Raw genomic sequence first — 23,113 nt, 5'->3', positions numbered from 1 at the left:
AGCACTGGATGCCGATGGTGATTACTTTGAGGATTAGTGGTGATTATTATTTGACTTATGACTTTTTCTTTCTGACTGTCCCAAATGGCAAGAACTTTTTTGGTTACCTTGTACATTCATGCTTACATATATATATATGCATACATGAACACATACATACATTTCTGGATGCGGTCCTGATAACAGAACAGTACTGATTATCTTAACACTGTGATTTGTTTTGATATTAGACATGTTTTTAGCAGAGTCTTTCCAAAATTTTTTAAGCATTAAATCATGTTATATTAGGTAATGCTAATATATGCAAAGAATTCACTTGCTTTGGCAATAGTTGCACTGTAACAAACATTGCATTGCATTACATTGGCAGTTCTCCACCATAGGACTCCACCATACCGCTATTTAATTTTGAATTAATTTAAATAAAATTACTGCATTTCCCATGCTATGAGTTGACTGCTAGTCAATGTCAGTCTCTAGGTGGTCAGCAGCCTTAATGGTTGTATATTTGATTTAATTTTAAAACTCACCAAATTTGTTTTATAACCAAGTGATGATGTCATGTAAGTGATGTTGTGACTGTAAAATATGTCATTTATAGGTCACCTGTAACCAGTAGGTTGACTATTTGCATCACTGATATAGGAAGATGTTGAACATTTAGATAAATGTTTAGTTTAAAGTAAACCAAAATTCACTGGTACCTGTAAAAAAAAAAAAAAAAAAAACTGATGGCTGTTGATGTTGGTGGTCAATAAATTTAAATGAACTTTGAAAATAAATTTAAACCAAAAGATACCTGTGCCTGCCAAAGGAATTTTTAAACTGTGAGGTTGACCCCTAAGTTATTGATGTGACATTGGATAGATTGTCAAAATCAGTTTAAATCATAGTACAGGCCATTTGCTTTTAAACTGATGCCACTCAGAGCCATCTGTAGCTTGATCTATGAGCTGAAATGCCATCATATTTGGAGGAAATGGGAAAAAAGATTTCATGATAAAAATTAGCTCTGAAATTTGACGCTGAAGAAAAATATGGCTGTGTTGTAATTTGCACAGCTCAGAACTAGCTAAATCAGTAATGAAGAAATTTCAGTGTGACAGCTCTTTAATGCAGCAAATGAACTGCACCAAATGTTACAGAGATGATATTTCAGTCCACCACAGCATTTTATTCAATAAAAGCACTTCCTTAGTTAGAGCATAGATCTCTTACTAAGTAACCACCTTCTCATGGATCCTGTACATAAAAGTTTTGATGGCATAGCCCTTGATAAATTGTCTTTTAAGGTAGTCAAGGTCGAGAACCCACCAAGATAGACCTTGAACTTTAAATAACCCCATAGGAAAAATGTCGTGGGGTTTTGGATCTGGAGAGGTAGCTATGCAAGTGGAAAAAAATGATTTTGTGATCTTTTCTTCTATAAAGTGGTGATGCAACAGCCACTGTACCGATAGACCAACATACAGTAATGTTCCATCCTGCATATAAGTTACCTGATATAGCAACTACCTCTGCTGACGTTGTGGAATGAAAGAAGTAGTCAGCATGTCATAATACCTTTCTGTGGTTAGAAAGTTACCTAATATAGCAACTACCTCTGCTGACGTTGTGGAATGAAAGAAGTAGTCAGCATGTCATAATACCTTTGTGTGGTTAGAATGCAGACATATGGTCCTGTTAGAGAAATCCTCTAAAAAAAAAAAAATGATCTAATGATGAAATCTGCTGTGGAGCCATACCAGACAGTGACTTTTGGTGAAAGCAATGGAATGTTCTGAACTGCACAGAATTGTTCGGATGCTCCACTTTAAGAATTGCGAGTGTTAACAGTCCTGTTTAGGTGAAAAGAAGGTCTCATTTTCGTACCGAATTCTTCATGGCCAAAACTTCATCAACCTCCATCCTGGCAAGAAATGTCAGAGCAAATCCTACTCGTTTATCATAAACATTGTGTTTTACTTCCTGCAGGCAGCTTATCTGGTATGGGTAGAAGTGAAGAACTTTCCATGATTTACCATACCATTGAGAGATTGAATTCAGCTGTTGCACTATTGCCCAGGTGCTGCTGCTATCAGCAATAGTCCCATGAGTGCCATCAACAATTGCAGTTGTGACATTAGTAGCTATCTGTTCTAATACCTGTTTCCGCTCTCTACCAAACTAAACTGCTAAGGATCCTCTCTCTTCGAATTTCTAAATCATGCCTTTCAATGCGTTGATTGATAAAGGGGCTTTATGTAGCTTGTTATGACTTCTAAATTCATGAAGAGCAGTAGTTGCATTCAGTTGAAAAAGATAAAATGATTTCACAAGTAATGTGCACTGAGCTAAAGTAAAAGACTGAATTATTGATGCTGTTGTCATTTACATAACCAAATATTTGTATTTTCAAATTTTACATTTATTTCATGGAAATTTTCATTTTTAAAGACTAAAACAGTGTCATATTTTTCCCTATCGGCAACTTTTGGAACTGAATTTTTTTCACAGAATTTGTTTCCCCTTGTTATTAGTTCCTCTGCTAAATTTGGTGGCATTCCAACTGATAGATTGAGCTGCAGGTGGCTCTGAGCACCATTAAATGTCAATTTAATTTAACTCTTAACTCTAGGTTTAGACTAGGCTATTTAACTCTAATCTTAGAGTTAAATAGCCTAGTCTGAACCTTCGCTCATCCAAGCTGACAAAGAAATTCTTGCAAATGAAGCTTTTGCTGGCAAACTAATTTTCAACAGCAAAAAAAAATAGAAATTGTAGAGTGACAGTCAGCCAATCTTGTGAAATGGTGTCTGACAACCTAAAATAGATGCTTGTTTATGCTTTAAACTAATTTGCATTTTGGTAAAAATTATGGAAGATGAAAAATAATAAAATAACTGGTTAATTAAAGTCTAAGCTTTTATTTCGAAGTACGATTAGTGAAATTTTTGCCAAAGGGAAGGGGAACCCTTCATTCAGTTTTTAAAGCTTTGTCAATTATAATGTGATCCTTTTTCTTAAGTGACAAATTTTCCTTTTACTTACTCCATCATCAATTTAAATTCCTTGTTAATCGGACATTTTTGCTTAGATAAAGAAGATGTATGAAATAACTGCCATAAGCACTGACTGTTATTGTAGCAATTAATTTTCTTTGTATTCTCAGTCCATTCTTATAACATGAATGGAAGTTCATTCTATAATCATTGGATAGTCATCCTGGGTTGGCAAACACCAAGAAAAATTTACTTCTTTTCAGCAGTAGCATTGTTATGACTTTGTTATAACAGTATTGGGATTTAGCTTGGTGTATCATGTATTTTTTACAGAAATGTTTATATTCATATATTTTTAGACAATTATATATTTCACTGTTATAGCCTCAGTCAGAGTCACTAATTCTATTAGTAACATCATGCTGCATTTTTACATTTATAGTAAAACAGTTTAAAGATAAGCTTGATCATTCAGCTCGTAAAATACGAGGTGAATGATATTAAACATCTCATGAAAGAACTGTATCATTGGGTACCTATATATCAAGTTATGTAATTTGCAAAGCTGAATTATTGTTTGTATTATAACTCGAGTGAAAGAAGAAATTTAAAAAGCCAATGGTAAAGGATGAGCTGTCATTGCAAACATGCACAGAAACCAAAATTTACAATGCAAAGAAAGTGGAATAAGTGTGTGTAATAGTTAAGTGTTTAGATTTATTGATAAGGCATGTATGCAGTTATTGCTATACATCAACAATTGCAGTTGTGACATTAGTAGCTATCTGTTCTAATACCAGTTTCCGCTCTCTACCAAACTAAACTGCTAAGGATCCTCTCTCTTCGAACTTCTAAATCATGCCTTTCAATGCGTTGATTGATAGAGGGGCTTTATGTAGCTTGTTATGACTTCTAAATTCATGAAGAGCAGTAGTTGCATTCAGTTGAAAAAGATAAAATGATTTCACAAGTAATTTGCAATGAGCTAAAGTAAAAGACTGAATTATTGATGCTGTTGTCATTTACATAACCAAATATTTGTATTTTCAAATTTTACATTTATTTCATGGAAATTTTCATTTTTAAAGACTAAAACAGTGTCATATTTTTCCCTATCGGCAACTTTTGGAACTGAATTATTTTCACAGAATTTGTTTCCCCTTGTTATTAGTTCCTCTGCTAAATTTGGTGGCATTCCAGCTGATAGATTGAGCTGCAGGTGGCTCTGAGCACCATTAAATGTCAATTTAATTTAACTCTTAACTCTAGGTTTAGACTAGGCTATTTAACTCTAATCTTAGAGTTAAATAGCCTAGTCTGAACCTACGCTCATCCAAGCTGACAAAGAAATTCTTGCAAATGAAGCTTTTGCTGGCAAACTAATTTTCAACAGCAAAAAAATAGAAATTGTAGAGTGACAGCCAGCCAATCTTGTGAAATGGTGTCTGACAACCTAAAATAGATGCTTGTTTATGCTTTAAACTAATTTGCATTTTGGTTTATGCTTTAAACTAATTTGTTTAAAGCATAAACTATAAGGCATGTATGCAGTTCTGTGTGAGAAATCTTAATGATCATCTTGCAGAATTTCTTTTTGCTTGAATTTTTATTTAATACACATGAAAATTAAATTATATAATTTACTAAATCAAAGAGTCTACTTTTAATTTTTTTATTGAAATATATGAAATAATTACATCACAACATAGTTCATTCGTAAAATCTTATTGCCATTGATTTTGATTTGTTGAATTTTTAAAAAATTTTTTGGCATATACATGCATATTTTATTTGAATCATAAAACCTATTTATATAAAATTATAGATTGTGATCGATACAAGTGATATTTTATGAGGTTTTTTAAATTGCATCTGATATTTTGTTATAAATTTCCTTTTGAATCAAAATAAGATATTCATCAATTAGTATAATATTTAAAAATGCATCTTTAATAATTTGCATAATATTTAAAAATAAATTTCAATTTGCGTAATACTTAAAAATAAGCATACCTATTGAACCTATTTATTTCTTAAATATTTTTATTTTGTTTACATATTTCTTTTCAGTTTTCGCTTAATCTCATTTGAAATGATCTCTATATTCATCTTATATGTCTGTATATATGGAGTTGAAATTGTCCAGTTCATTTATTTATTTTTGCATTAAATGTGTGCTTTTTGATTTTACACCAGTTTTACTAAAATTGTTTTTCATTTTCTGCTGTACAGATGCTGAGTTTGATTCATACTGGGACTATGAGGCCAAAAATAAAAATAGAAATAGAATAAGAGTTGGTCGGCAGTATCAAGCCACTGTGCCTCCACTTCTCAAGCCAGGTATTGTATATATCTAGCTCAACTATATTTATCTCGAATTAATGTTAAATTTTAACTTATATGATATCATATTTATTTGATTTTAAGATGTCATTAATATTAAGGCATGCTTCTTAATTGCCATGTTATGGTGAACAAAGTTTTTGATTAAGTATATGAAATGGGAAGTAATTGAAGAAAAACTGTAAAATACATCTAGTAAATATTATTTTGCCAAATAGATTTATTAATAGTAACAATATTCTTATTTAATTGTTTGTGTTATTCGAGTCTGCACAGAGTCCAGCCAGTGAATGCAGACACATGTTGTCTTGCATTATCTGGATGGACCATTACCTTTTGCGTCGGAACTGAGTTCAACATTTTTCCTTGATAGCAGCATCAACACAGACTAGCATCTCGCTGTACACCTTACTGTCAAGGTTTTACCTTTTTCCAGATGCTCTTTGGGGATAATACCATGGCAGTCCCACCAGATACAAAGCGTGATTTTTTTTGTTAGTCAAATTGCTCTTTGTGATGCTGCTGACGGGCTCACTGAGCACAGACCAACCCCTTTTCGGCCTGTGTTCTTAAAGTAAATCCACTTTTCATCACAAGTGATGATCCAATCCAGAATTTTGTTTTTCTGTTGGTATTTGAGCAGATTAGGGCAGGTCTGAACACATCTGTCCTTATCTGCTTGAGTCAACTCATGTGGCACCCTGCGACTGAACTTGTACATCAAGTTTATGCAACGCATAGCACAGCTAATGCCCATTGCTTTAATGTCTAACTCCTTTGCAAGCTCTTAAATAGTTGCATATTGATCTTCTTCCACAAGTTCTCACAGGCAGGCCTCATCAACATCAGTAGGCCAGCCAGAGCATATTGCTTTTTGAATGTCAGTTAGTTTTTGTTTTTGAACATTCAGTACCAAACCTTCACAATGTCATATGGTGCAATATTAGTATCTATAACTGTATACATGATTTGGTGACAATCTGTAGCTGACTTTTTGCTACAGAACTGGAGGTAAATGATGGTTCTAATATGGTAACATGGTAGTTCCATTTTAGACACCTTGTGCTTAATAACGATATTTTTTTACAAATTTCACAACGCAGTGTTCTAAAGCAAGTCTTTTTCTTTATCACCAAAAATTCTTTGACAAAATATGATTAAACACGCCAACATGAACTGTTTGCGCAGACGATATTTACAGTGGTGGAAAATTTTCATTAAAACCTGATAAATAAAACATTACAAAGTGCTACCACGATACAGAGAGAGGGGGAGGGGAGAACCCCCCCCCAAAAAAAGATTCAGATATCTACAACAATATAATCTGAATCATAATCCTGTTCATTTTAAAGTTCTTTTGCATACATGAAGTGTGTTTAAATTTTGTGAGCATTTGGAAATAATGTGTTATTTGGCGAAGGAAATTTTACCTGCAGCTGGAATCCCTAACTTATCAAGTAAGCAGGAAATGCCTGCATATAGTTCAAAATCCTGAATGCAAAGCATATCGGTAGTCCATTTCTGTTATATAGATTTATTATAATTTTTCATGCAGTTCGGCTTACATATCATTTGCACTCTGTAAGAATCCTGACAAAGTGTCATGAATAAAACTGAGTACAATGTTAATTTAGGCATTTCATTTTTCAAAAATGCTTGTCTGCTACATTTGAGTATGTCAAAAGCAGTCTTTCTTTCAATTTTTCTGCATATGCACATTTCCAATTGCCAGAAAATTCATTCTTTGTATCTTTGAGTTGATTTGCTTTATTTTTGTTATAAAAGTTTTTTTTTTTTTTTTTTTTAACATTTAAGTAGAATTACATTAGATTAGGAATGAGATTTTTACTTATGTGGTATTAGGTAAGATGTTAAAAAATATAGAGGGATTGCCAACATCTTCGGACTGTTCAAAGTTCATTGTTTCAATGAGTTATGCAACTTTAAGACATCTATAGTTACATCTGTAACACAAACCATACACAGTATTCAGCAGTAACATGTAATACATCAAACAGTGTTAATGCACTTGGTACTTCAATTAAAATGTAGAATATGTTCACCACATTGAAATGAGTGAATTAATTGTGACTTTAGTCATACAGTTTAGAACTTCATTTCTAATATGCACAATATCACAAACAAATCTATCTATGAGTCTGACTGCTGTTACTACAGGAACATTTTAATATGGGAATGATTAAAGAACATATAATCCAGATTATTAGGAATTCTGAATATGAGGATGTATCCTGGAACATTCTTAGTAGTAAATTATAAACTTGAAAAGTTTTTCTATAATTACTGCTGCTGTATAAATAACTGTAACAGTATGAGATTGAATCCCTCAACACTTCACAGTACTGTTATATTATGAGGATTGGATTCAGAAATTATACATTTTTGTTAGCTCAGAACATATTCAATGAACAAAGAAGGTTGCCACTAAATGTCTTGCCTGGAGGAAAGTGTAAGCAAAAGTTGTTACAGCAATTCAGAGGAAGAAGGGAGGGAGTAAAAAAGTTTCAATTTGAGTTTAAAAAGTTTTGGTTTACAATTATTTAGTGATTGGGCAAGAATTACCTGCCCAATCACTAAATAAGCATTGCATGATTAATTTGAATGACCCAGTTCAGACTTATAGCACTATTTTTAAGACAGAGAGAGGTTGTCCACAAATTAAATGAAAAATAAGAGGTTATAGCCAATTAATATTAGAAGTTTGCTTTCATATTTTTTATCTTGCACATTCCCCTCCCCCCTTCAAAGAGAAAAACGCAGAGTGATAGAGAAGCCTTTTTGAGAGAAAAGGCCATTAGAGTGGCAAAAATATGAGAGATATATAATTTTGAAAATATGAACCTTATAAAATTAACTTTTGAACGATTAAAAAATTAGCCGTAAAATTTTGAATTCAATAAGAATTTTAAGCAATTTCTTTTAAAAAAATTGCATATCTTTAGAGTCGTATTAAGATTTCAGTCTAATCTGTAAAAAAATTGTGTTTCTGGAACATTCACATCATAATTTTGATACTTCAGGTAAGAGTTTCCAAAAATTTTTACACACAATATCACAATTATAAAGAAATTATGTATCCATTAATTATTATAAATAATCATAAGTCTTAAAATTTTACACCATGCTAATTTTCACATTTATAAGTAATATTTTATCATTTGTAATAGCATTATTGAAACTATGTTTTATACTTTTATTATTACATTTCACAATTTTCGTATTTTACACAAAACAGAAGACCCCCACAACTTTCTCCTAGTACACACATCCAGCTAACATATCCACTTTAACGAATTCATGTATTAAATTTTCATGAGTGGTTATGGGTACTCGGCAGTTTCTTGGAAAGGCATCCGTTCCTTATATAAGATAACTGGCCTTTGTGTACTGCGCTACAACATTTCATTATATTAAAAAAATCACATTCTATTATATGAAAAAATAAAAATCCTGTATACAAAATTAAAAAAAGTGGGAGCCTTCAAAGTGTATATGAGGAGGGTAAAAGGAACAATTATGCAGAGGTGAAACAGGCCTCTGTTTCTAAACCAGTACTCCCTCAATACACTTTATATTTAACATACAATTATTGGTAATTATAACATTCATTTACTATAATTCCAAATAAATTTTAATACATTTTACTCTTAATTAAATTCTCATATAAATTTTATTATTTCAAATATTCAATTTCTTAAAACTTTGGTGTTTCTATATTAAATTTAGCAATATTTAATATTCTATCATTTAGTAATTGTTTCATTTATATTTCATATATACATCCCTCTCAAAATAATTAGAAAATTCTTAAAATTCAAATTTTTAAACAATAATCTTATTTACAAAATAATTCCAAAATTCTTATCTTGCTAACAAATTAATTCCAAAGTTCTTAACATTGATTAAAAATTTTTGACAAAACTTATAATTACTAATAACAATAAAATTTAATAATCTTCCCCTGAATAAAATCTTGGAATACTTATATATTTTAATTTGATATTTTCATAAAGTAGTGCTACTTCTTTTTAATCCATTAAATTAAAATCAATATTCTAAGAAAACATATTTTCAGATTTTAAAATATAACCATTTATTGAGTAAGTTATTTATTAATGATGCAGCTGGAGAGAAACTCAAAAATTTTTTAGCACTTAACATTAAAAAATACTGTAGAGACATAAATATTTTTTTGGAAGTAAGAGAAATGAAAAATTAACAACAGCTTCACTGGGAATCGAACTGCAGACCTCTGGAATACCGGCCCAGCGTGCAGAACCACTACACCACGAAGGAACACTAGGAAAGTGGGAGAAATACCTTATATACTCCCCTTTTTAAAGAGCTACTGGGGTTTTCAGGGTAACCAGTCACCAAATCCTGGGTGTGGAGAAACCTCATTCAAGACCCTTTTAGTTCAGGCGAGGTGTTTTTTTTGGGGGGGGAGGAAGCAGGAGAAATGAAAAATTAACAACACCTTCACCGGGAATTGAATCGCGGACCTCTGGAATACCGACCCAATGTGCAGAACCACTACACCACAAAGGCATACCATGAAAGTGGGAGAAATACCTTATATACTCCCCCTTTTAAAGGGCGACTGGTGTTTTCAGGGGACCCAATCACCAAATCCTGAATGGGGAGAAACTTCATCCAACACCCTTTTAGTTCGGGCTTTGTAGAGACATTAGGATTTTTTGTGGAAGCAGGAGAAATGAAAAATTAACAATGTATTCGCCAGGAATCAAACCATGGACCTCTGGAATACCGGCCCAGCGTGCAGAACCACTACACCACGAAGGCACGCTAGGAAAGTGGGAGAAATACCTTATAACATTTTTTCAATATCATCACTTGATTTCCTGAATGGAAACAACTTTAGACATTTAATTTGGAACTGAAGAAATTAATCGGTAAATTTACTTCGATACCACTTTTGATAATACAGTCAAATACCGAAATTCGCCAACTCCTGAAATCCGCGTTGCCTCTTAAAATATAAACATTCAGTTTATAGGTTCCGGAAACCATAACATTGAGTACAAAATATCAAAGAAAAAGTACTTATCGAATAATGACGTCATAATTACCGAATAATAATGAGTCATAACGGAAATACCAAATTATTGACATCATGATATGTTTTTTCTCCTCAGATCTGCATCGAGGTAAGAAAGCAGATGATTCACTCAATCCTTCTTTCAAATTCACAATTCACATTGTTATTTCACGAGATTATTTAGTGCTGCCTTTTTTTTTATTCGAATATTTTGTGGATAAATTAAGAATATTATTTTCAATTTCAGCCTTTTTTAATACAATTGCAGATTAGAAACGCACTCATGATTTTACTACTTGCAACGTTGAAAAACGTAAACATGTTGCATTGACAGTAATGCAAAAAGTGCAAATTCTGCAAATGATGGAGACAGGTGCTACTCCTCGATTTATAGCAGAATCATATGGAATTGTGATACAACTGTGTATGATATACGGAAAAATAAAGAAAAGCTGTTGAAATTTTACAGGAACAGTGATTCTAACACCGGAATTCGAAACCAGAAATTTTTGCATGAGGCGAAATCGACAAACCTCGATGCTGTGTATATATATAATACAGTGAATAATATAATCAGTTTATATATGTAATAATAATTTAATGCATATAATAATTTAATTAAATGTATCTAATACACCTTATTTATTTTGCACTTTTAGTCTGAATATTATGATTTATCTTTTCTGTCCTGAAATCCGCAAAATCCACACAACATCTAGTCTCAAGCTTTGCGGATTTATGGGATTCTACTGTATTTATTTTTTGAAATAAAATAAGCACTTTCATGCTTGTTGAAAAACACATTGCCTATAATACTGTTAAAAATAAATTTTTGCACACATATTTCGATGTGACTTTTGCCTGATTCAGAATTCAGGTAGCGATGAACACTTTCCTTTTATTTTATCAATTATTTAAATGATGATAGATTGGTTGAATAAACTCTGCATTGGGAGTTCCACACACATGAGACATCCTTTCGACTCGATGACATGATGCGAATGATTTGGAATTTGTTGGTGATGTAATAGTTGCCTAGCGAAGAAACTTGGCAAGGCAGACATGGCTGGATTTAAGATAATTTTATTATCAAGGAAAGTAGTTCTGGATTTGCAATATTTGGTTCACATACAGACAGGTGTCTTATGTACCCTACAGTTCTGTTAGATGAGCGTATATTCAGTGAAAAAAGAAGGTTGCTGCAAAGCGTCTTGCCAGGAGAAAAGTGTAAGCGAAGGTTTCACAGTGATTCAGAGGAAGGAGGGAGGGCGTCAAAATGTTTTGGGGTTTACAATTATTTAGTGATTGGATAAGAGGTATCTGGATTAAGTGTTACGTAGAGTCGCATGATTAATTTGAATGACAAGGCGCTATTTTTAAGCACTGAGTAATTCAAATTAATCATGCTTAATAGCTATTAGCAGTCAAATAATAAATAATATAGTCAAATAATCAAAAATAGTGCTATAAGCAATCAACCAGCTTATAGCGCTATTTTTAAGATAGAGAGAGGAAGTCCGCAAATTAAATGAAAAATAAAAGAGCTTATGGCCAATTAAAATTAGAAATTTGCTTTCATATTTTTTATTGTATATATATAAGTATGAATGTATGTATGTGTATACATATACACATATATATACATATACACACACATATAAATATGTAAAATATAAAAAATAGGACGGCTTTGCTTCATGCGAACCAGCAACCTTTAATTAGCTTTCTGCAATTCAGGATCTTCCCCCCTAGACCAGTACTTTCCAGAACTTTCAAGCTTATTATGTAACTGCTTCTATAAATAGAGAACTTGGGCCATTTTGCGACAGAAGCTCCTTTCTCCCTCTGCTAGTAAGATCTATGCTGCTGCACTTCTCATCTTTCTTCCCTTTGTTAGAATAGTTATCACATCAAAAGCCTAGATTTCATCGTATTTAATTTGAAACACTATTTGATATGTAATTAAGAGAATTTCATTTAAAAGAAAGATTACCTGCCATTGGAATTGAATAAAAATGTGCAATTAAAAGCAAATTCCTTCTGCATCATCATTCAGCTGCCTTAACACTCAGCCACAGCAATGCCTGAACTTTGATGTCAAGCTTCATCATTCATGTCCACAATTGCTAAAATATCACATATACATACATGAATACATTCATACATTTTTTTAATCCAGTCCTGATAACAGAACAATACCCACTTCACAAAGAAGATATGTATGTAAATTTCCAACATACAGCTATAAAAAGTTAATTTTTTATTGAGCATTTTTTGGCAAGGTCTAAATGTGATCAAGAATATTTTAAGAGATGCATCTGTGCAGTCAGAGTGAAAGATAGCTTAAATATGGATGCAAATAATGAAGTGAAATTTTGTGTTCCTTTTAAACTTAAAGGAACACGAACTTTAAACTTCATTACATAAAATGCTCTGAAATAAATATTTATAAACAATATATGGCTTATGACAAGATTTTCCTGTGGGGTCATTAAAATTTTTTTCGGGAGTCAGTAGTGATTAAGGGCTTGATAGCTGAATATGCAACAGCATTTAATCAGCATAGATCCCACTGATTACAAAATTGTGTGTATGCTAAATTTTAGATATTGAAAGTCATATAAGTTGTTACCAAACTAACATTATTTCCTTTCCCTTTTTTTATGTAATATAAATCAATTCAAGTCAGTAATTTCATATGGAAAACAATAAAAAGATTGAATATTTCTGAGCAGGGTAATTTAAGAATTAAATTAAGCAATTTTATGCAGAATATTCCATGTGTACTTTAATACACTAAGTGCAACCATCACATTAATCATAATCAAATTTTTGCATAGTTAAAATCTCTGATTTTGTGTCTGAAAATTTGTTTATATTTGTAAAAGTAAACATAAATCTAATAAACCATTCTTAGTCTAATTGTTGTTACTAAGTTATATGTGTAAATTTGTATTATGATTATGTTGTATGTTATATATTATAGAGAAAAATGCAAGGCAGTTGATGTTAGAGAAAGACTGGGAACTCCTGGTCTGTGAGAATAATATAAAAAGGAACTTAATGTGTAAGAACTTGCATGAATAAATTAATACGACTCTTCATACTCTTTATGATTAATTCTATTTTTAAAAGAACTTGACTTTTAAGTGCCCTGACTAGCTTTATGCAATCTTGAGATTTGTTATTTCTTACCTGTTTGTTACGTAAAAAAATTTTGTCTCCCCCCCCAGTAATGATCTAAACAGCATTTTAATGAATGGAAAGTTATTGAACCAATAATAAGATAAATAATTATATAAACGTAGCTAATATTGCTTTTTTGTTAATAGGGTACACTTAGCACCAAACTTAAATATTGACACAAAATCTAAGTAGATGCTGCCAACCTTAATGATATGTAAAGTTTCATGGAAAGAAGGACTAGTTTATTAAAATGAAAACGGATATAAAGATACAAAATAGATTTTACCAAATTAATTTGAGGTTATATGAGAGGCATAAAACTGCACTTTCATTCTGGCATTGCCAGAAGCATTTGTGTCTTTTCATGCACTAGCTACCACACAAATTCAATAAGATTGAATCCTAGATAATGGTTGCCAGTGTCGTGCTGATATATCTTTTAAAAAAATGATAACTTTTCTATCTCCTGTCTGAAGTCGAAATAATTCTTAACTTCCTTGTGTACAAAACTCATATGTTGATTTAAGGTAAATATTACATTCACTGTTAGAAATAAGGATCTTCTCGTTGTAGTAATGTTATTTAGGAAATATGGGTTGTTTTGTAGTGACACTTGTGCGATTCAGTGATTCATGAGGTATATTTTTATTTATTTTTTACTCTAAAATAGTTACTTGGAGATGCTGTTTTAGATTATATTATTATCATATTCTTATTTATTGGTTTGAAATAGTTACTTGATAGCCTATTATTCATGAAGAAAACTCTTTTGCATTTCTAATTCCTGATTTATAGATAACTGTGCCACATTTCATCTCATGTAATCAATCTAGTGTTCAGACTGCTGTATCATATATTGTTTGCTTTGAAATTTTGAAGTGGTATACTGTATATTTTATATAAATTATAATTAGCCTTGTCAGACTTTTTCATGTTTTCAAAAAATGCTGGTATAATTGTACAAAGTATATCATCAAACAAATACAGGTTTAAGAAATCTAATTTTAAATAATGTTGAAATTGCAGGTGAAAAAGATGGCAGAAAATGTGAGGAATTAGAAACATTGAAATGGAAACCAGGCCAATTAAGCGAGCAGGAAGTTGAGCAATATTTGTCTATGGCTAAGTAAGTTAAACTTGGACTGTATCTTATAATGCTAAAGTCTGAATTCTAACATTTTTACACTGATTTTTGATAAAATATCTTTTCATGTTTTTCTTCCCCCTTTTTTTTAAGTAATAAAATAAAAATTTATTCTCATATGTGCTTCTAGATAGAGATAGAAGCTTTTGTGTACATACAGTGGATGGACAAAAATATGGAAACACCTTATGAAATGCATGTTTGAAAAGAAAGATTGATTTTAATGAAATATGTAGGTGGCGCTCGCGTTTTTGACTACTGACGCCACCTATACAGCTTCGTAAATGTGCTAAACAGTTCAGTTGTTGTCGGAGTACTGTTATGTGAGGTTGTCATTGCATTATGTCAGAGTGAACAGACTTCGAACGTGGGCAAATTGTTGGAGCACGTATGGTAGGTGCTTCCGTAAGCAAGGTAGCCGAGGTGTTTAGTGTTTCAAGAGGTACTGTATCGAAGATTTATTCCGCATATTTGAAAAGCGGAAAACATCATCTGCTAAATAACAGTGCGGACGAAAGTGTGTCCTGAGTGATCGTGACAGACGATCATTAAGGGCAATTGCGACGAAAAATAAAAAGACCACAGCTGCAAAAGTTACTGCTGAAATGAATGTTGTGTTACCGAACCCTGTGAGTACCAAAACAATTAGAAGGAAGCTTCATAAACAGGGAATTGCTGGCCGTGCTGCAATTGAGAAGCCACTCATCAGTGATGCTAATGCACATAACAGGAAAAGGTGGTGTATAAGTCATAAAGCCTGGACTATAGAGCAGTGGAAGCGAGTAATATGGTCTGACGAGTCTTCTTTCATGTTGTTTCCCACTTCTGGCCGAGTTTACGTCTGGAGAACGCCATCTCAAGCCTATAATACAGACTGCTTGTTGCCAAGAGTGAAACATGGTGGGGGTTCTGTTATGGTTTGGGCAGCCATATCGTGGTTCTCTGCTAGCCCCATGATAACTGTGTCAGGCCCCATGATAACTGTGTCAGGGCACATGACTGCCAAGACTTATGTGAACATTTTGGCTGATCAAGTTCATCCCATGGTACAAATTTTGTTCCCTGATGGTGATGGTGTCTTCCATGACGACAAAGCCCCTGTTCACACAGCTCACATTGTCCAGGACTGGTTTTCTGAGCACGATGAGTTTTGATGAGTTGTTCCATCTCCTCTGGCCACCACAGTCACCAGACCTGAATATTATCGAACCTTGTGGTCTACATTGGAACGGAAAGTGCGTTTTCGTTATCCACCGCCAACATCGTTATTTGAACTTGCCACCGTTTTGCAGGAATAATGGTGTAATATTCCCTTGGCAAACATACAGGAACTGTATTTATCCATTCCGAGAAGACTGCAAGCTGTTTTGGATGCCAACGGGTTTCCTACACCATATTAAGCAAAGAAACATGTTTTTTTAAAGGTGTTTCCATATTTTTGTCCAACCCCTGTATATGAAATTAGTGTTACATTTTTACATAAATAATTATTATAGCATTATGATTGTAAAAAGTTAATTAATATAAGCCACTTGTTAAATTTGTATGGTATATTTATTCTGAAAATTTTGCAGTATAAATTATAACAGTGCTTTTCAAGGAAGACAAAATTTGATTATTGAAATATATTTAAGAAAATTAACAGTGAGATAAATATAAATACATATAGTCTCACTCCAAAGAAAACTAAGTCCTTCCCTGCCCCCCTCCCCAAATATCATTAAATCCAGGGCATATACAAAATCATAGACATCTCTAGAAGTGCCTTGAGCACTTTCTGTTAAAGAATGGCAAGTTTTTGCGATTTAAATTTTTGATGTAATCTAACAATTGATGCTTAGGAGATGGATATCAACAGCTTCATTATATGATGTAGCTCGTGAGATAGATCACAGAATTTCAGATTTTCACTTATAATCATTTAAAGAATCCCAGGAGAATTTTAATCTTGTGATAACAGTATAGCTGTAAGAAGATTTTAGATGAAAACATGATCAGAATCAGCTGGCAAAAATTATTTCATTTAATAGAGGCATAGCATCAGAATTCATTAAGCATTAGATTTAGGACTGTAGTACATTCCTTTCCTTAATAGGCTGTAGAAGCCAACACTGTATCCCTGATAAGTGTGTTTAACATGGGCTCAGTAATTTATTCAGATAAACTCTTGATGATTGGAAATGAATAATCTGATCTCACCAGTTGCATTTCCAACAAATTTGGGTGAATGGAAACATCTGTGGGATAGGAAACCTTCTGAATCTTGGATCTCCCACATACCAGTCACATAAACCCCATACCATTATGCAGCTGCCACAGTATTTGGTGGCTGCATAATGTTATGGGGGTTTATACAATTAGCATTCAAATGAGGCCCTGTGTGCATTCTCTGTGATGAGACGTCAATTCAAGCATTGTGCTCATTCTGATAGGCTAGAAGGCAGTATACAGCCATACAAATTCAAAAACGCTATACAGTCAAAAGTCGTTAATTCGGACACCCATAATCCGGACCTCAAAGCTAAAAACTTTCTGCGCATGCGCCGCGTCGACACATGCGCATAGGCGTTTACGCGTGCGCGTGAGACCTTTTACGACTGCGCATATGCATGTGCACAAGTGCAGAATACGTTTTCGCATGCACGTTTTATGTATAACGGACGGTATAAGCTAAAATTATCTAATTATCTATTTCAGTTAATGTTGATGATTGCGTTGTTCCTTAATTTTCGAATTGGATCCGGCTTATTATTTTTTGCAGACTGTAAGAGCAATACTATAAAAGTAACCTTGAACTTTCGATTATGTCAAATAGAATTTCCGATTCTGGACTCCCAAAGGATCGTACAAAACGAAAGTATGTTTTGATGTCCATCAAAAAGTGGAATCGCTGCAAAAATTGGATAAAGACATGAAGAATGGGACAAAGAGGTTAGTGAAAACGAAAAAAATTCGATTGACAAGTTAGTCGGTATTTTCGGCACAGCAATTAAGAGGACTTGAACAGCGGAACTTTGTAACTGAACAAGAAACTATGTCTGTTTATAGAATTAAAGAGAAAGTATTATCACATAAAACAAAGCAACTTAAACAACTTACATTGAAAGAAATGTTTAATAAAGTAAACAAATAAATATTAAGCTTTTTTTTTTGTAAACTTTGATACCCTTTAGATCATAATTGTTCTTTATTTCATAAATTACGTTTTCATATTTTTAATTTTAGAATTTCTGCATGCCATCTTACGAGATTTAAACTGATGATCGATAATCCGGAATCGCCGAAGTCCCGACGAGTCCGGATTAACGACTTTTGACTGTATTGTTATTTAAGAAACATACATATGAAAGTGGAATGAGGTCAACTCACCAGATCTCGGCATTATCTGAGATACCATGCTGATGCAAATTCTGTGTCCTGAATTTTCAGCTATTTAATATTTGCAGTTTAATTTGTAAAATCTTACTTGAAAGATAACTTTAAAATTAACCAGAATTCAATCTTTGACGGATGTTAGATTTCTTAATGATAGAAAAGTCATTAGTGTCATTTCAACTCTGAAGCATATTAGCTCCTTTGAATCTTTTGCACTTTCTTCAAATTTAAATTATTTTATATTTATCAGCTTTAATAATTCAGATTTTTATAATTTTAATATAATCAACATACATAAAGAGCATATGATCAAAATTTGTATCTAAATTTGTAATTTATATTGATTTTTGGTATTTTTTCAGTACATCATGCAGAAAAAGTGTTCCTATTCAATCGCTAGCTGAATACATTTCTCAGTGTGACACTTTGAATTAATTTTTTTTTTTCATCTTGATGGTATTACTATAAGTTATTGTTCATCATTATCAGCATAAACAACTGTGCCCTGCTCATGTAGTGCCTTATCTACAATTCTGATATCGTTTATACTATTGTTCACAAAAATAATGAATTGGTTTGTATTAAAATATAGTACATTTTTCCTATTTATATTGTTTTAAATTCTGAATATAAATTTCATCGAAATGTTTGAATTAACACTGATTTTGAAACAAAATATGTATTTAGATTGCTTTTGCATATTTAGGCGAATTAACCGATTAAATACTTACGTATTATCCTATCGGCTTTGAAAGTTGGCGTAGATTCCACAAAATGTACACCATTTTTTTTTCTGAGGAATTCTGTGTTGCATATGACAAAACATTTGTCAGTCTGTCTGTACAATCCATCAAAAAGTCATTATTGGGATGTATTTGTCATGGTTTGTTTTTGTGCTTCGGCTTTCTTGGATTTCTGCTCTTTTATGAAGCTTTCTGATTGACCAGAATCTCTATTTAAAACACTATGAGTACAAACTTTCTACAGGTGATTCTTCCAATCTGTTATTGCTTGATCAGGCTATGAGCAACTTTTTTCCCCCCATTCAACGGATATTAATTTTCTTCATCAGTTGTAAATGAATAAGAGTGCAATCACAGATGTGATTCTAAAGCCTTTGAACTCCCCCCTAAATACTAGGGAAAAATACAGCAATAACAGTTAATTTATATCCTTGTTCATACAAACAAATGGTGGTTTATGGAGAACCATTTAAAGTTCATCAAACAAAAGTGATAAGTTTGTTGTGACATTATTCGTATCCGTAACTGGCACTAAATTCCACTGCTTGGCATCATTTTTATTGCCAGTGGGATAATATGTAAGTATCCTAATAATTCTGATAGATAAAACAGATAAAGCTAAGACTTTTAGAACCAAATAAAAATACAGGACATGATGTGACATTTGATATTTCTTCACATCTTTAACCACTTGCGCTAAAAAGACGTGCCACGCACGTCGAGATGCTTTTGTCTCAAACCGCGAGCAACACGAGCACCACGTCAATAGGCATTTATCACAAAAATGAAAATAACGTGGTGCACACGTCGCCTAACAGCGAGTTTGTTTATTTCTCGAGTTACAGTTCTTCATTGCACTCACAGACACGGAACGGCATAAATGAGACAATTTACCGCTTGTTATGTTGTAGAGCACGGCACCACAACCGTGAAGTTTATTCATAGCGCAAGTGTTTAATATTAGCAAAAGAATTAATATAAAATAGTTCCTGTAGGAAATGTGATTACCACTTGAAGGAAAAGAGCAGATAATTTTAAAAATTAATAGCACATTTTGTATTTTTTAAAGATGTATATACACTTGGAAGTACCAGAACTATCTATGTTAGTGTTGACCAGAACTATGTTAGTGATGACCCTAAATTCAAATACTAGTGGAGCTCACAGTGAAAAGAAAGCACACCCAAAAGAGTTAAATTTCATTACTAATCGAGCAGGGAGCATGTTATTTTTTTCATTGTTTTTTAAATATGATTCTGTATTTAAAATATAAAAACTACAAAGCTATTTTCAAATATCTGAAGTACCACTTGCAACAATATGCATGAAATATTTGAGCAATTTTTAATTAATAAGGAGTATGAAGTAACTCTTTAAGAAGCATCTTCAACTAATTTTAAGTGCTCAGTTTTTTTTTTCTTTATTTATTTTTAATATTGCTGTATTAATCAAAACTTCTTCTAGGGGTATTGGATTATTTGCTAAAGCTGTTGATAGCCCTAAAATTCCTGAAAAGTCAGACAGTTCTTTACAGTCAGCCATTAAAGGATTGGTGAGGAAAAAAAAATTGCTGTTTATTTTTAACTATTTAATTCCAATAAATTACTACATTTTCAAGGATTTTATTTTATATTTTGAAATTATTCAAACATTCAAATAATAGCTTCTGATTTTTTTATTAATAACTGTGTTTTTCTGTTAATTTATGTTTAAATAAATGAAATGATTTGTTAATATATATAATAATTTGATGTTTATTTTACAGTCTGAATTTGTTGCTTCCCACCACCCATGCCATCATGATGATGGTTGCCAAGTTCCAAAACCATCATCGTCAGGTGAAACAGATTCAAAAGTAAACGCAACCAACGACTGGTCTCCATCAGAAGCTCAATTATTTGCTCAAGCTCTGGAAGCCTGCGGGAAAAATTTTTGTGCAATTAAAAAAGACTTTGTAAGTTGTGGCATTAAATTTCCGAATTTAATAATTCCTTTATTAGTTATTATAATGTGAAAACGACAGTTGTATGTTTTAATAATGAATTTTTAAATGGTTTAAATACCTTTACCAGATTTGTATTTGTAAACAAAATTGTACCAATACTTAATTCGTCCAAAAAATTAACATTTTAGCTATGGTCTTTTTTATTATTATTATTTTTACTTCCTTGTATGAAGTAAAGGAAGTATCATATTCAAGAAAATTTTTAGTTATCATATTTCAATGAAAACAGAATAAAAGACTTTTTTCCCAAAACGGCTTTCAAAAAAGGATTTCAAATGGATTCAGAAGAGATTCTTTATGACATACGTATGCATGATTGTATGTATCTCACATAACTCAAAAACGTGTAGCTTCAGAATGTTAAAATTTTGTATATAGGACTGCTATAACATGTAGTTGTGCACCTTACTTTTTGGCTGCAATTGCCTACACCAAACGTATGTAAATATGTATATATATATAATTATTAAAAGAATAGAAATAGTTGGAGCTTAAATGAAAATTTACAATTTCTTTCCTATGAAGGTCCTAACCATTTTGTTCCTCGAAAATAGTCATACCCAAAAGTTGCACAAATAAAAATTACAAATATTAATACTATCCAGAAAGCATTATATAATAATCCTAATACTACTACTACTACTAATAATAATAATACACAATTACATTACACAATAAAAATAATAAATAAAAATGTATTAGGCTCCTCAGTTTAATGTTTCAAACAGAACTTATCAAGGGAAAAGTATTTTGAAGCCCTAAACCAAGTTGATTAAAAAGTTCCTAAGACATGTTTCATTCCTCTGAGACATGTGAGATTCAAGACTTATTTTCGAAACAAATTTTCAATTTAACTTTTCAGTGGCTCTCAAATGCTCAAACCTTTCCCCTTCATGCATTCGCAACTCCTTAGACATCAAAACTACAATAGTTAAGTAGAAACAGAAAAGAAAAATACATATTAAGATTTAAATAAAAACCGGAAAAAAACTTTATTGGGCAAGAACTTGAAAAAATAAAATGCAGAAAAAGCCTAAAAAAGCCAAATGAACTAACTAATTACAATCATATACAACTAGAGGAAACCCTGATCAAAACAAGTAACTAATTAATATGGTCAGTATTTAAAACCGACAATAAGGGCAGCTCGAATGTGTATTAAATTAGCTTTTATCGAAATAACCAGGTAAACTTTGAAACAAAAAGCTGCTGAGAATGCTTGAATTTATATAAAAGTCTAATAAAGGTACAAAAGAAGCTACTGAGAGTTACGAAGAATTTATAAAAAACTAAAATAAAAATCTCCTCAGAAAATAATGAAATCAAATTCAGAAAACTGCTTAGAAATAACAAAGAATTTAATTAAAAATTATTCTTAGCAATGTTATAAAATTCTGTTAGTAAAAACGGTGAGAACAAATGCAGTTTCTTTAAGAAGAATGAAGTTTCATAAAAGCTGAAAAATTATATATATATATATATAGGAAGAGGAAAGTTTAAAAGCTAATGCTAAAAAATACATTTGACACTATAGTTCCTTAGCAAAAATGTGAAATCATGTAACTACAACAAACAATACTATAGTAAAAATTATTGTGTAAAAACAAAATATAAAAATTACAAATTGAGATAACTTCAAAATCAAAAAGGGAAGGAAAAAATTAAGAAATTTTAATGCACAAAATATTTTAAAAGGACGCTAGTAAAAAATTAAATGCATTTCAGATACTCAGTAAATATGTACAAAAAGTTGCAACAAATGGCAAATTAGCTCAACTCGAGGTTTGAGCCAGATTTATTTAGGGAAAATACAGTGCAGGTCCAAATATTAGAGTTTCAGATCGCGCAGTTTGGCAGACACTGTTGTATATGAAACTGTGCAGCAGACATACCACTTATGTGCCTCTGTTGACCAAGCATCATTGTCAACTATGCCTGCAGTGGGTTGGGAACCTTGAGATTGTACCATGGATAAGTGGAAGACAGTTACCTGATTGAATGAATCAGTATTTCTCACTCACCACATCGATGGTCCTGTCAAAGTATGTTGTCTTCCAGGCAAATAGTTGCTCTCCCCCCGCCCCCGTATAGCAGGTCATACACAGGCTGGTGGTGGCAGTATTATGCTTTGGGAGACATTCTCATGGGTAGCTCTGGGACCTTTAGTTGTGGTAAAACAAACCATGAAAGCTGTAGATTGTTGAAACATAATTGCATATCAGTTCTACCCTTACAAGGCGTCTGTCTTCCCAACTG

General features: G+C 32.2%; 1 protein-coding gene across 2 annotated transcripts in view; it reads left to right on the top strand.

Moving 5' to 3' along the window:
- The window catches only part of LOC118198050 (uncharacterized), a 106,724-nt gene that overhangs the window by 5,823 nt on the left and 77,788 nt on the right, over positions 1-23,113 (top strand). For both annotated transcript variants that reach the window (XM_085827491.1, XM_085827492.1), the window contains exons 2-5: positions 5,214-5,321; positions 14,617-14,716; positions 20,317-20,404; positions 20,618-20,806. In XM_085827491.1, coding sequence (XP_085683617.1) covers positions 5,214-5,321; positions 14,617-14,716; positions 20,317-20,404; positions 20,618-20,806 — 485 coding nt within the window. The remainder of the gene's footprint in view (positions 1-5,213; positions 5,322-14,616; positions 14,717-20,316; positions 20,405-20,617; positions 20,807-23,113) is intronic.

The sequence above is a fragment of the Stegodyphus dumicola genome, chromosome 12 (genome assembly GCF_044657685.1).
Source record: "Stegodyphus dumicola isolate Sdum_Otavi_A_Nest chromosome 12, ASM4465768v1".
Classification (NCBI taxonomy): Eukaryota; Metazoa; Arthropoda; class Arachnida; order Araneae; family Eresidae; genus Stegodyphus; species Stegodyphus dumicola.
This window is presented reverse-complemented; position numbering and strand designations above follow the sequence as displayed.